Source organism: Zalophus californianus, chromosome 6, assembly GCF_009762305.2.
Source record: "Zalophus californianus isolate mZalCal1 chromosome 6, mZalCal1.pri.v2, whole genome shotgun sequence".
Taxonomy (NCBI): domain Eukaryota; kingdom Metazoa; phylum Chordata; class Mammalia; order Carnivora; family Otariidae; genus Zalophus; species Zalophus californianus.
This window is the reverse complement of record NC_045600.1, coordinates 85,308,087-85,321,267: the sequence shown is the minus strand read 5'-3', so window position 1 is coordinate 85,321,267 and position 13,181 is coordinate 85,308,087. Positions and strand designations below refer to the sequence as shown.

The window sequence follows — 13,181 nt, the reverse complement described above, 5'->3', positions numbered from 1 at the left end:
GTTTTAGTTTGGGAAGATGAAAAAATTCTGGGGATGGATGGTGGTGATGGTTGCATAACAATGTGAATGTACTGGGATGCCTGGGTGGCTCAGTCCATTAAGTGTCAGGTCATGATTCGAGGGTCCTGGGGTTGAGTCCCACATCGGGCTCCCTGCTTCTCCTTCTGCTCCCCCTGCTTGTGCTCGCTCGCTCTTTCTCTCTCTCTGACAAATGAATAAATAAAATCTTTAATAAACAAACAATGTGAATGTACTTAATTCCACTGAACCATACCCTTAAAAATGGCTAAAACAGTAAATGTCATGTTATATATATTTTACCACAGTAAAAAATAATTGAGTAGGAGTATTATGGCAAAATGTTAACAGTGTGTGAATCTAGGTGCCAAGGTTTATGAGAGATCATTTTACTATTTTTTGTTATAATTTTTGCAAGTTTTCTGTTGCTCTGAAATTTTTTTCAAAATAAAAAGTTTACTTAAAATGAACAGGAGGCAGTTATATAGAGATAAGATACAGACCAGTGGGCTTGCTTCCACTGCTGGGGTTGCAGGTACCAAGTCTGTCAGTCTTGTGTTAGAAGTTAATATAGTATCATAGGCAAGTATTGAGTACCTTAAGCAATTTGCTTTCACATTTTAATTATATCATCACCTCTTTGTTGGCTTAACTGCTTCATAAGGATGTGGATTTGACAACTTTTCAATTTCTCCTCTGTTTTCTTCATATTATTTTAATTATTATGAATTCCTAGAACACTAGGGACTGTGTTCAAATTCTGACTCTTGCTAGCTCTAAGACATTATGCAAATTATTTCATCTCTCTAAGCTTTAGTGTCCTCATCTGTAACCGTCAGAGAGTATGAAGCTTTCAGGTGGGAGAATGAATGGAAAACAGAGCACAATACCTGCCACATAGTAAAAATGTAATACATGTTATTAGTTAATTATATCATTGGTATATGCCTGGACATGATTGTATAGGTCCAAGTGCAACAGAAGACATCCTAGAGGTCAGAATCAACTATATGTTAAATATAAGTCAAAATGTAATACTTTAGGGGCGCCTGGGTGGCTCAGTCATTAAGTGTCTGCCTTTGGCTCAGATCATGATCCCAGGGTATTGGGATCGAGCCCCGCATCGGGCTCCCTGCTCTGCGGGAAGCCTGCTTCTCCCTCTCCCACTCCACCTGCTTGTGTTCCCTCTCTCGCTGTCTCTCTCTCTCTGTCAAATAAATAAATAAAATCTTTAAAAAAATGTAATACTTTAATATTGCAGCTTAAAAGGGATATGTAATAGTTTTTTATTAAATTCAGTACTTGTCATATCTTCAGTAAAGTTCTCTGCCACTAAACGCCTAACTGAGTTTCCAGAAGCAAATTTAAAGGTTGGTGAATAGTGTCTGTGAGGTAGGATTAAACCATCTGGGGTTCTTTTGCTTAGAGAAGTATGTAATAAGATCTCAGAAAAAGACTAACAAACTAAGTATATAGCACTTATATTTATTGTTTGATTGATTGAAATAAATTATAGGATAACTGAACCAGATGAGATGATTCCAGGCTTATGAAAATTTATCCAAGTTTTAAAATTACCAATTAAAGACAATGTGAGAGGAAATGGCTTTAAGCTCTAGAATAAAGGATTTAGATTAGATGCTTGAAAGAAAAATCTCTGAAAATGAGGTTTATTAAACTTTAAAGTGAGTTAACATAAGGTCTGATGGGATTTTCTTGTCTTTAGAGGTAAATTAGATTTCTCTCTGTCTGAGGTGGCATAGGTAAAGAAGTACCTGCAGGTAGGTAGCCCAGCTGATGGCCTTTTGCAGCCTTAGAGTCAACGAAGGTCTTTGGCTCACCTAACCACAATCAGTCACAGTCTCAGCGGGTAACCATCCTGCTTGCATTTTCTAATCTTTCTGGGTAATTTAATGATTAATTTAATTGTTACACTGGCTACCAAGGAATTCACAGTTTTTTGTGTTTTTTTTTTTGACAGAGAGAGCACACGCATGCTTGCACGGGGGTGAGGGGAGTGAAAGGGCAGAGAGAGAATCTTAAGCAGGCTTAAGTAGTGGTGGCTTAAGCAGGCTCCAGGCCCAGTGCGGAGCCCCAAAGTGGGGATAGGTCTCACAACCCTGAGATCATGACCTGAGCTGAAATAAAAAGTTGGAGGTGAACCCACTGAGCCACCCAGGCACCCCTCACAGTTTTTCTTCACAGTTTTATTTAGTAATGGGAATGGCTCAGGCTTATTTATTTATTTTATTTTTAGTCATGTTTATTGCGGTTCAGTTTACGCTTTTTTAGTGCACAGTTTTGTGAGTTTTAACAAACACATAAGGTTGCTTTTCAAATAATCAAGAGGGTCTGTTTATTTATGTCTTGCTTGGGGAGGGGAAATGCAATAGCAGAGCAGAAAAGAGCAAAAATATAGTGACTTTTGGGGTATTTTTATGGGAATCGAGGTCAAGATTTGCCCGCAACAGGAACTGGTTGGTTGAAACCTCACAAGTGAGCAGATGAATTCACTTAGTCTACCTAGTGTTGTTAATATTGACCTGCCCTGGTCCTTTTAGAATTAAATTTATTTGGTCACTGGTCTTCTGCAGCATTAGGAGTGGAGGAAAGGAGGAGTCAATTATAAATGATTTCAAGATTAAGAAGTGGGATGTGTCTCAGTGTGTTCTATTGCATTTTTGTTCCACTAGTAAAACATTCCGGGGACCCTAATTACGTCTGTGTCCTAAATCTATTACAGCAACAATAGATTCTAGATTTTTCAGGACAGTTTCATTTCAAACATTCTGTCCTTTTGTTTCTGTAAGTTAAGTATACTCACATGACATGCTTTGCTTGTTGGCTTAAAAAATGTGATCACTGTAATTTATAACAGCAGGGAGAAGACTGGTTTATAGGAAGGTTTATAGGAAGCTCTACTTCCTCTTAGCCTATATGAAGTGCTAAATTGGGCATGGACAGGATTGGAGGATCATGGTACCTAAGTCATTCTGAGCCTGGGGTACAGAGAAAGAACTACCTCCTATTGAATGCCTACTATGTATATGCTTGGCAGTGTGTTAGGCGCTTTCCCTATTGACAGCCTCTCTGGCTAGAATTCCTTTCCAGATCTAACTACCACTTAAATAAAACAAAACACATACTCTTCATGGTGTCTAGTTAATTAATACAAGTCACAGCTGCCACACCCTCTGTAAGACCCTGGTATCATACTTAGGTTCATAAACTCTCAAGGTTTGGAGGGATCTTTGAGGTCATCTAGTTAAAGGGGTGGCAGCTGTTCTCTTCACCATGGAGTCTGAGAATCACTGTGCTCAATTCTCTCAAGGGGAAGTGCAAAAAAAATGTCTGGGGCTATCGTCTCCTTGGGTTTCAAGTTCATGTAAAGATAGGACAATGATGAGCAAATGTGAAGCTCGAACTGTATTCCATACTGGAAAGGGCAATGGGGGGGGGGAAGCTTTATTGGCCCCTCAGACAATGTAAAGGAAAAAAACAAACCCCAAACTGGGGAGACTTAATGTGAGGCCCTTGAATTCAGTTAGAGGCCCACATAAAGGAATCCTGATGGACACAGGTAAAACCCAAAGCATCCTCGCTTTCTTCACTTTGAACAGCTCTGAAGTACTAGGCATCCTGGATCCTCTTTGCCTTTTTATTAGAAAGCGGGGGAACCCTCTCCTTTTCTATGGAAGACGGTGAGAGATGAGGTCTCCAGGTGCTGGAACGGTAGAAAACAGGTCTTTTCTCTTATGTCTGAGTAGTACAAACAATTGTCCTAGAGGCAGGGGAATATATTTCACGCCCTCTCAAGGTCCCTTCGGTTCAAGGATACTGTCATTCTCTGGCTGTACTAGGGGGAGGGCCTGCAACGTCCATGCTGCCATGGAAACACGCCGCGGTGTTCCTTTTTCTTACGTGGGGCGGGGCACTCTGCCCCAATCACCAATCATCCACAGGGTTTCTTGAGTGGCGGGGAGCCGCAGCGAATGGGCGAGCCGATACTGCGTGACGCGACGGGAAAAGGGGGAGTTCGCGGCCGGCGGCGGCGGTGGCTACAGCGGCGACCTGGAGATCGAGCTGGAGGGAGCTGGGGAGTGTGCAGGGACCTCTAGCTCCAGCGCGAGTGATCTCCCGCCGGGATGCCTGGTACTGTTTGTAGAAAAGTGGGGGTTCAGTGAGCTCTGAAGGCTTGGGTTTCGGGTCTGAAGGGATGGCTGACCGGAGGGGGCGGGGTGGCAAGCATGGCGGCGGTGACGGGGAAAGGGTTGGAGGGCCCTGAGGAGGGGGTGGGGAAGCAGTAGCTGGGAAGGCTGGGTGGTCTTGAGGAAACGTAAAGGGTTGTGGGTGTTCTGGCGAACAGAGATTACAAAGCAGCCTTTTGGGGGGCCATAGAGGCGCCAGAAGGACGTAGGGAGAGTTGTGGGGGATGGAAAAAGAGGCGGGGAGAGAAGAGGTGAGGAAGGAGAGGAAAGGGTGTCTACGGGGAAGGTGATGGAAAAGAAGAGGGAGAGAAGGATTGGTAGGCTGATAGTAAATAACGAGGGAATCAGGCCTTGGGAGGTATGATAGGAAAGTGCTTGCAGCGATTATAAATATAATCTAATTGGAGCCCTAGACTGGTCCCTTTCCCTAGCTCTTGCACTTCCGCCCCATTATTTAAGCTCAAAGTGCGTGAGGAAGGCTAGTAGGTTACACCGAACTGATCTTTTGTTATTTCATTCCAGGGGAGCAGATGGACCCTACTGGAAGTCAGTTGGATTCAGATTTCTCTCAGCAAGACACTCCTTGCCTGATAATTGAAGATTCTCAGCCTGAAAGCCAGGTTCTAGAAGATGATTCTGGTTCTCACTTCAGTATGCTATCCCGACACCTTCCTAATCTGCAGACACACAAAGAGAACCCTGTGTTGGTGAGTGATACCTTGTTTGGAAATGACTGAGGAAAAATTATTTTTCATCTAATCAGGACCAATCCGCAAACATAAGTACTTAGGCGATCACTATCTTTTGGATTAAAATTGGTTGGAAAAATGAAATCAACACATTCACAAAAAGTATGCCTCATTTTGGATTATTTCGTATATAGTGGGGATATTAAATATGTATATTTTCTAGGATGTTGTGTCCAATCCTGAACAAACAGCTGGAGAAGAACAAGGAGATAGTAATAGTGGGTTCAATGAGCATCTGAAAGAAAACAAAGCTGCAGGTGAGGTGTTTAAAGCTATTGGTCCCTTTTGCAAGAGTGCTCTTGTTGGAGCTGGGTGGATCTAAACATGTGGTTTGGTAAATGTACATAAGGAGGTTTAGCCCAATATCTGGTGCATAGTAGGCACTCAAAAAGTTGATTTTTTAATGTAGCTGATTAGATTGGTATTGTCTACATTTCTGAACTTGTATTGAAGTTTGGTGGTAAATGCCTTTTATACTAATACCCAGTTATTTTTTTCAGAACCTATGGATTCTTCTCATTTGGACTCATGTAGTTCCATCAGTCAGGTCATTGAACAGTTACCTCAGCCAAACAGGACAAGCAGGTATACTAGTGTTGGCAGGAATTTATATAAATTTATTAATGGATCAGTTCTTTTATTTGTCCCTATTACCTCATCCCAAGGATAAAAGGATTAATCTTATTTTTGTGAATTAGAAAGTGGGATTTGAAAATTGTATTAACTAGTACATTAGTACTGATAGCTAGGATCTCTTTTTTGAAGGTAATAACATTTTTTACACCTGTATTATTCAAATTGTGATCTTGTGCAGGTAAAACAAAATAAGCATTCTTAGCATAGATATGACTTAATTAGTAGGAAATAAATCATCAAAAAATATTTAGATACGTATCATCAAAACTGTTTGGCATGCTTTCTATCTACCAACTAAATTACCTTACCAGTTTTAGACCCAGAATGTTTAATTCATACCCTAAAACAGTGTTGAATTTTTGCTTTGTCTTATGTGTAGTTTTACATTGTCCATTTATTGAGTTTATCCTCTGTTAGGCACTAGATTGGATGTTTGACATATAGTCCCATTTAATTTCATCCTTAAAGCAGCTATCCTGTGAAGACATTATATTATTTCCATTACATAGAGGGGGAAAACTGATGGGTGAAAAGTTAAATAACTTGCTATAGCATACGTTGCTTGTAAGTGACAGCTGAGCTTTGAACCCTCCTGACTCAAGTGCCTTCTCTTTCTTTTTTACTATTCACTGCTTCTTAGTCTTCTGCCTAAAATCTAAGATCAAAAGCGAACTTAGACAAGTTCACGGGTCTTATGGTGGCATAGTAGAAAAGGCAGCAGTCAGAGAGGAGAATGTCAGGTTGAGGTGGTGAAAGAGTATGGTTTTATCCAAAAAAAAAGTCCTTTTTTTTTTGCATTCTATTTAATACTCTGTTTGCACATAAATTTTTTCTCCCAAATCATCAGTTGGATACTTCAGAAAAACTACAAATTGGTGGGCTTATTTTGGCCTGCAGGTGGGTTCTGTTTGGCCCACACTTGGTTGTAAGATATATTTAAGTTAATTGATAGAATTTTAAAATGGGGAAATTTTACATGAACTTGGATTTTCAGCTTCTGGCATTACTAGTCCAGAGGTAATACAGCTATTGTATTATTGCTAATAATTGGCTGGAACTGTTAGTAGCAGCTAACCTCTGCTTAGATGGGCATGACTGCTATGGTCTGTCATAGACCCTATAATTCACTATTGACTCTTGTACATGGACACTAATATAAAGCCAAGTATTCATCATTTATTGTAGTGCTTTTGCTTTTCTTCTTAGCCACTTCACTCATTTGTTAGCTTGTGTTGCCTTTTTTTTTTTTTTTTAAAGATTTTGTGTATTTATTTGACAGAGAGAGACACAGCAAGAGAGGGGACACAAGCAGGGGGAGTGGGAGAGGGAGAAGCAGGCTTCCCGCTGAGTAGGGAGCCCGATGTGGGGCTCGATCCCAGGACCCTGGGATCATGACCTGAGCCGAAGGCAGATGCCTAACCACTGAGCCACTCAGGCGCCCCCTTGTTTTGCTTTCTATAGGCATTTAAGTTTATGGTACTTCTTTAGGAACATGTGCTTTGCTTATGTGTTTGTGTCCTGTTGGTTTGAACCAGGGGGGACAGGAAGTGTGCATACCCCTTATTGTAAATGAAGCAGTGTTGTTAGAGGAGTCCCATGCTCCTTTTCCCCTTTTGTATCAATGTGTTGCCCTTTCTCTAAAAAACAAATAAACAAACAAGGCACCTCGAATGCTTACATTCAATAAGTGTGTAGGCACTGTGGCAGGTGTTTTAAAGGGGCTTTGCCATCATGGAGCTTATAATTTAATAGGGAGAGGTTAAATCATTACATAAGTAGCTATGTAGTTACAATTGTGATCATTGCAAAGAAGGAGGAAAAATATATAACCTAATCTGTGTGATAGGGGTAAGCGTCTCTAAGGAATGTGATCTAAACTATAAATGTGAATTTGTTAGCCATAGTTGCGGGGCTGGGGAGAAGTGTGCCATGTGGGAGGAGGAGCTTTCCAGACAGGGAATTGAAAGTGCAAAGGCCATGAATCTAGAAAGGATTTGGACTTGATTTCAAGAGAATGAAAGCTCTCCAGAACACATGTATGTTGATTTTATTTAATGTTGTCTTTATTCATTAATGCAAGTATTTTGAAAAAAGCTGCTTGTGAACTTTTCTACATAAAATTCCAAAAAAATCTTCCTCTCATATCTAGTGTTCAGTTGATGTAAGCCGATGATCCTAAACATGGAGCATCCTAAAATATACTAAAGAACTACAGATTGTCTTATTTCCCTGTTAAACATCTTATTTTTTATTGATTTTTATTGATTTTATTTTTTATTTTTTTTAAAGATTTTATTTATTTATTTGAGAGAGAGAATGAGAGAGCACAAGAGGGAAGAGGGTCAGAGGGAGAAGCAGACCCCTTGCTGAGCAGGGACCCCGATGTGGGACTCGATCCCGGGACTCCAGGATCATAACCTGAGCTGAAGGCAGTCGCTTAACCAACTGAGCCACCCAGCCGCCCACATCTTATTTTTTTAAAGATTTTATTTTTAAGTAATTTCTGCACCTGGTGTGGGGCTCGAACTCACAACCCCAAGATCGAGTTGCATGCTCCACCAACTGAGCCAGCCAGGCGCCCCTCCCTGTTAAACATTCTAAAAAATTGAGATGATTATAGACTCACATGCAGTTTTAAGAAATAATAGAGATCCTTTGTAAACTTTGCCCAGTTTCCCAAGTGGTAATGTTTTGAAAAACAATAGTATAAAATAGTATAAAATCATAACCAGGATGTCAGTGATAAAATCCTCTGAATGTATTCAGGTTTCCCTAGTTTCACTTGTATTCGTGTGTGTGAATTTTTATAAAGTCTAGTTACTTGTGTAACTAGACTATGTTGCCCCTTACTACTAGGGGCAACATACTGAATGGTTCCAGCACTACAAGGATTCCTAGTGCTATCCTTTTATAACCATTAGTGAATCCCTGGTGATCATTAATTAAGACTGTCCTTCGTTTGTGATATTTTGTCATTTCAAAATGTTATATAAATGGGACCATACATTATGTAACCTTTTGGAATAATCTTTTTTCGATCCACATAACTCCTGGAAGATCTGTCCAAATTGTTGCATTCCTTTTTATTGCTGAGTAGTGTTCCATGGTATGGATATACCACAGTCTAACCATTTACCTGTTGAAGGAAATCTGGGTTGATCTGGTTTTTGGTTATTACAAATAAAGCTGCTCTGAACATTTGCGTGCTAGTTTTTGTGTGAACATAAGTCTTCATATCTGGGATAAATGGCCAGGTGGGCAGTTGCATGTTTTGTTTTTTTAAGAAACTGCCAAACTGTTTTCTAAAGTGGCTGTATCATTTTATGGTTTAACTAGCGGTGTAAGGATCCAGTCTCTCTTCATTCTCACCAGTATTTGGTGGTGTCACTATTTTTTATTATGGCCATTCTGATGAGTGTGTAGTGATAATCTCATTTTAATTTTCATTTCCCTAGTGGCAAATAACATTGAACATCTTTCCATGTGCTTATTTGCCATCTGTACATCCTTTTCAAGAAAATGTCTGTTCATATCTTCTGTCCATTTTCTAATTGGATTTTTAAAAATCGTATTTTGAGAGTTCTTTATATATTCTAGATATTAGTCCCTTCGTAGGATATGTGGTTTGCAAATATTTTCTCTCACTTGATAGCTTGTCTTTTCATCCTCTTCAGAGAGTTTTTCACAGAACAGGTTTTTAATTTTGATGAGACCTGTCAAATATTTTTAACAGAGTAATATAAATAATTTATTTAAAAAAGAGCTAATGGGGCATCTGTGTAGCTCAGTCGGTTAAGTGACTGACCTTGATTTCAACTCAGGTCTCCATCTCAGGATCTCAGGGTCATGAGTTCAGGCCCCATGCTGTGTTCCATGCTGGGTGTGGAGCCTACTTAAATAAAATAAAAATAAAAAAATAAAAAGCAAAAGAGCTTATAATGAAAAGCAGGGTCCTTTTCCATCCTTGGTCCCCTTTCACAGAGGCAACCTGTTTAAGTGTGTTTTAACTTCTTTGAGAGGGTATCTTCCTAGCACTCAATGCTATTGTAAAGCTAACACCATTATACTGCCATTTCTTGTTTTGTCAAATTAAGACAATTGAATTCCATAATGAAAGATGAAGATTTAACTCAAAACACTCCCAATTTTTTATAATAATTATTTTAGTTCTTTTATTGGCTACTTTTGTATTTCTAAATAATGTACTTAAACCTTTGTTTTCTTTTCCATCAGTTTTAGACAGTAGGAAAAAATTTAACTTTAGTACTATTTTTTTTGTCTGTGATCTGATTTATTTGAGGCCTTTTCAGATTCATCTAATATACTACAAATATTTATTGGGTATTTCCTATATACCAAGCACTGTTGAATTTTGGAGATGAAAAGGATCAGAAGAAATAAAAATCAGACCTTAATATAGCTTACATTCTTGTATGAGATATAGCAATACATAATAAATAAGTAAATGGTATGTTAGATACTGATAAGGGCTGAAGAGAAAAATACAGCAGAGAAGGGCATAGGAAATGTCAAGGGAGCTCCGAGTTTAGATAGGGTGACGACTTTGGGAATGCTTCACTGATGTGACTTTTGATTAAAAGTTCTTAAGTGAGGTCTGCTGTTACCTGGGATAAGTGCAGCCCATGCATAAACACACGTGCAAAGGCCCTCAGGTAGGAGTGTGTCTGGAATATTTGAGAAATGGCAAGGAGGTTAGTGTGGCTGGAGTAGAGTGATGGAGAGAAGTGGGAGAAGAGGTCAAAGAAGTAAAGGGGGAACCAGAATATGTAAGGCCTTACAGGACAGGGTAAGGAATTCAGCTGTTCCTCTTAGTGAGATAGGAAGGCATTTAAGGGTTTTGAACAGAGGAATGGCATCATCTGACTTAAGATTTTGGGGCGCCTGGGTGGCTCAGTTGGTTAAGCGACTGCCTTCGGCTCAGGTCATGATCCCGGAGTCCCGGGATCGAGTCCCGCATCGGGCTCCCTGCTCAGCAGGAAGTCTGCTTCTCCCTCTGACCGTCCTCCCTCTCATGCTCTCTGTCTCTCATTCTCTCTCTCTCAAATAAATAAAATCTTAAAAAAAAAAGATTTTAATAGGATCACTCTGGCTGCTGGATTAAGAATAGACTGAAGAGTGTACAATTTTTATTTGTTGATTATGCCTTGTTAAAGTTGGAGATAAAAACTAAAAGTAGCCATTTAACTAAAATTAAAGAGGAGAATATACTGAAGGGGGAGCAAGGGTAGAGGCAGGAAGACCAACTAGGAGACTACTGTATTTATTTATTTTAAAAGATTTATTTATTTTAGAGAGTGAGAGTGCACGCACACGAGTGGGAGGGGGAGAGGGAGAGAGAACCCCAAGCCGACTCCACACTGAACTTGGAGCCTGGAGAGGGGCTTGACCCTGTGACCCTGTGATCATGACCTGAGCCAGAACCAAGAGTTGGACGCTCGACCAGCTGTGCCACCCAGGCGCCCTCTGAAATAATTTAGGCAACATATGCCTTTGGCTAGACCAAAGTAGAAGTGGATCAGGATTGGTGAGATTCTGGGTTTTTTGATTGGATATGGAGTATGAGGGAAAGGGAGGTAACAATGATACCACATTTTTGGTTTCAGCACTAGAAGAATGGAGTTGCTGCTAGAGGAGATGAACAAGAGTGCAAGAGAAGGTCAGGTTTAGATGTATTGATGTTGAGCTCTCTTTTCACTGGACAGTTGGAGGCAATTGTTGGCAAATCTGGATGGAGCTCAGGGGGAAGGCCTAACTGGAGGTTTAAATTGCAGAGTCATAAGTATGTGGATGATATTCAAAGCTGAGTCTGGATAAGATCATTAAGGAGGTGAGTAAAGGTGGAGAAGAGCTCCAAGGACTCACTGAGCCTACCAGCATTTAGAGGTCAGGGAGGGACATGAAGCAAAACCCCCAAAAGAGACTGAGGAAGAGCCAAAGTATGTGGTTTGTGTTGTGTTTCATTGCTCTTCTACATTTTGTCATGTTTGCTCTTGGACTTTCTTTCCCTATATTTCCCAAGGTTATGTAATGGTCTTCCTGGTTATAGGTAATGTTCTGTTTTATTTTTGTGAAAATCTTTACTTAGTCCCTTTTCCTTGGATCATGGTCCCCAGCTTTGCAAATTTATGTTTTTACCTCTTTATGCTCATTATAGTTATGCTTAGTAGTCTTTGTATGAAACATTAAATGTGTAGACAGTTTCAAGGAAGTGAAAAATGTGTACCTGTAATTCTGCCACCCAGAGGCTAATTGCTGTAAACATTTTGGCATATTTTCCCTCTTTGTGTGTGTACTTGATGTATATACATAGTTGACATGTGTAAAGTAAAAGTGTTTGCTGACCTTTTTGCTTAATAACATGGAATTTTTCCCGTGACAGTTCAAACTCTTAATAAAATTTTCCCCAAATTTTTTATTTTAAAAGTTTAAACCCACAGAAAAGATGAAAGGATATTACACATTTGTTCTCTCTGTGGATGTGTGTATATACACATACATATATAAATATACACGTTGTGGGGGGCTGGATTGTTTGAAACTAAGTTGCAGACATCATAGTTACCCTTAAATACTTTAGCATTCATCTCCTAAGAGTAATACATTATCTTATATAATCATAATACCAATTTCACATGTTAGAAAATACTAATTGCATAATACCTAGTAAAATAGTTCCTATTCACATTTTCATAGTTGTATCAGATGTCAAAATATATTTTATAATAAACATTGTCTCAAATATATTTATTTATCTGTTTAGTTATCCAGGATCCAATCCAGGTTTTTTACACATTGTATTTGGTTTTTTCAAACATTTTTAATAGCTGCATAATATATAATTTTATGGATTAGTAAGTTATTTAACTTCCCTAGTGCTGGCCTTACAGGTATTTCTTAATCACAGTAAACATTGAGAAACAAGTTTGTACAAGGATCTTTCCACATTTCAAATTATTTCTTGAAATTTTTGGGTTATAAACATTTTTTAGAAATATCTTTCCAAATTGTTCTCCAGAAAGGTTCTTTTAGTTTATAGCAAACTAGTTTAGTGTCATAAATAGTATATGATAATGCTTACCTCACCTCAGATTTGAATAGTAGTACAGTATTTACAGTTTTTTTTTCTAATGTGATGGGCAACAACTGGTTTCCCTGTTTTCTACATGTTTAAAGATACTTGTATTTCTTTTTTTATGAGTTGTCTGTTCATTTATGTCTTAGGGTTCTTCATATGAATTCCTTATATTCTGTAGACACTGTTCTTCTGTTATATTTGTTGCAGTATTTTTTCCTAATCGTTGTCTTTTACTTTTGTTTATAATATTTTTTGACCTGTAATGTTAACTTCCTTTATTTTTTAAATTTTATTTTATTATGTTAATCACCATATGTTAATCATCATTAGTTTTTGATGTAGTGTTATGTTCCATGATTCATTGTTTGCGTATATAACTTCCTTTAAATATACAGGCCTTTTACCAGAATGTTATTCAGACAGTCTGATTCTATATATGTACTCTTAAGATTTTTTTACTAAAATATTTTTGTG

The 13,181-nt window shown here is 38.8% G+C and overlaps 1 protein-coding gene across 3 annotated transcripts in view; it reads left to right on the top strand.

Moving 5' to 3' along the window:
* The window catches only part of TP53BP1 (tumor protein p53 binding protein 1), a 95,827-nt gene that overhangs the window by 19,653 nt on the left and 62,993 nt on the right, over window positions 1–13,181 (top strand). For all 3 annotated transcript variants that reach the window (XR_003515876.1, XM_027571738.1, XM_027571737.1), the window contains exons 2-5: window positions 3,981–4,170; window positions 4,749–4,933; window positions 5,139–5,232; window positions 5,476–5,560. Coding sequence is in view for 2 of the 3 variants with exons in the window: in XM_027571738.1 (XP_027427539.1) it covers window positions 4,164–4,170; window positions 4,749–4,933; window positions 5,139–5,232; window positions 5,476–5,560 (371 nt within the window). In the remaining variant the exon portion in view is untranslated. The remainder of the gene's footprint in view (window positions 1–3,980; window positions 4,171–4,748; window positions 4,934–5,138; window positions 5,233–5,475; window positions 5,561–13,181) is intronic.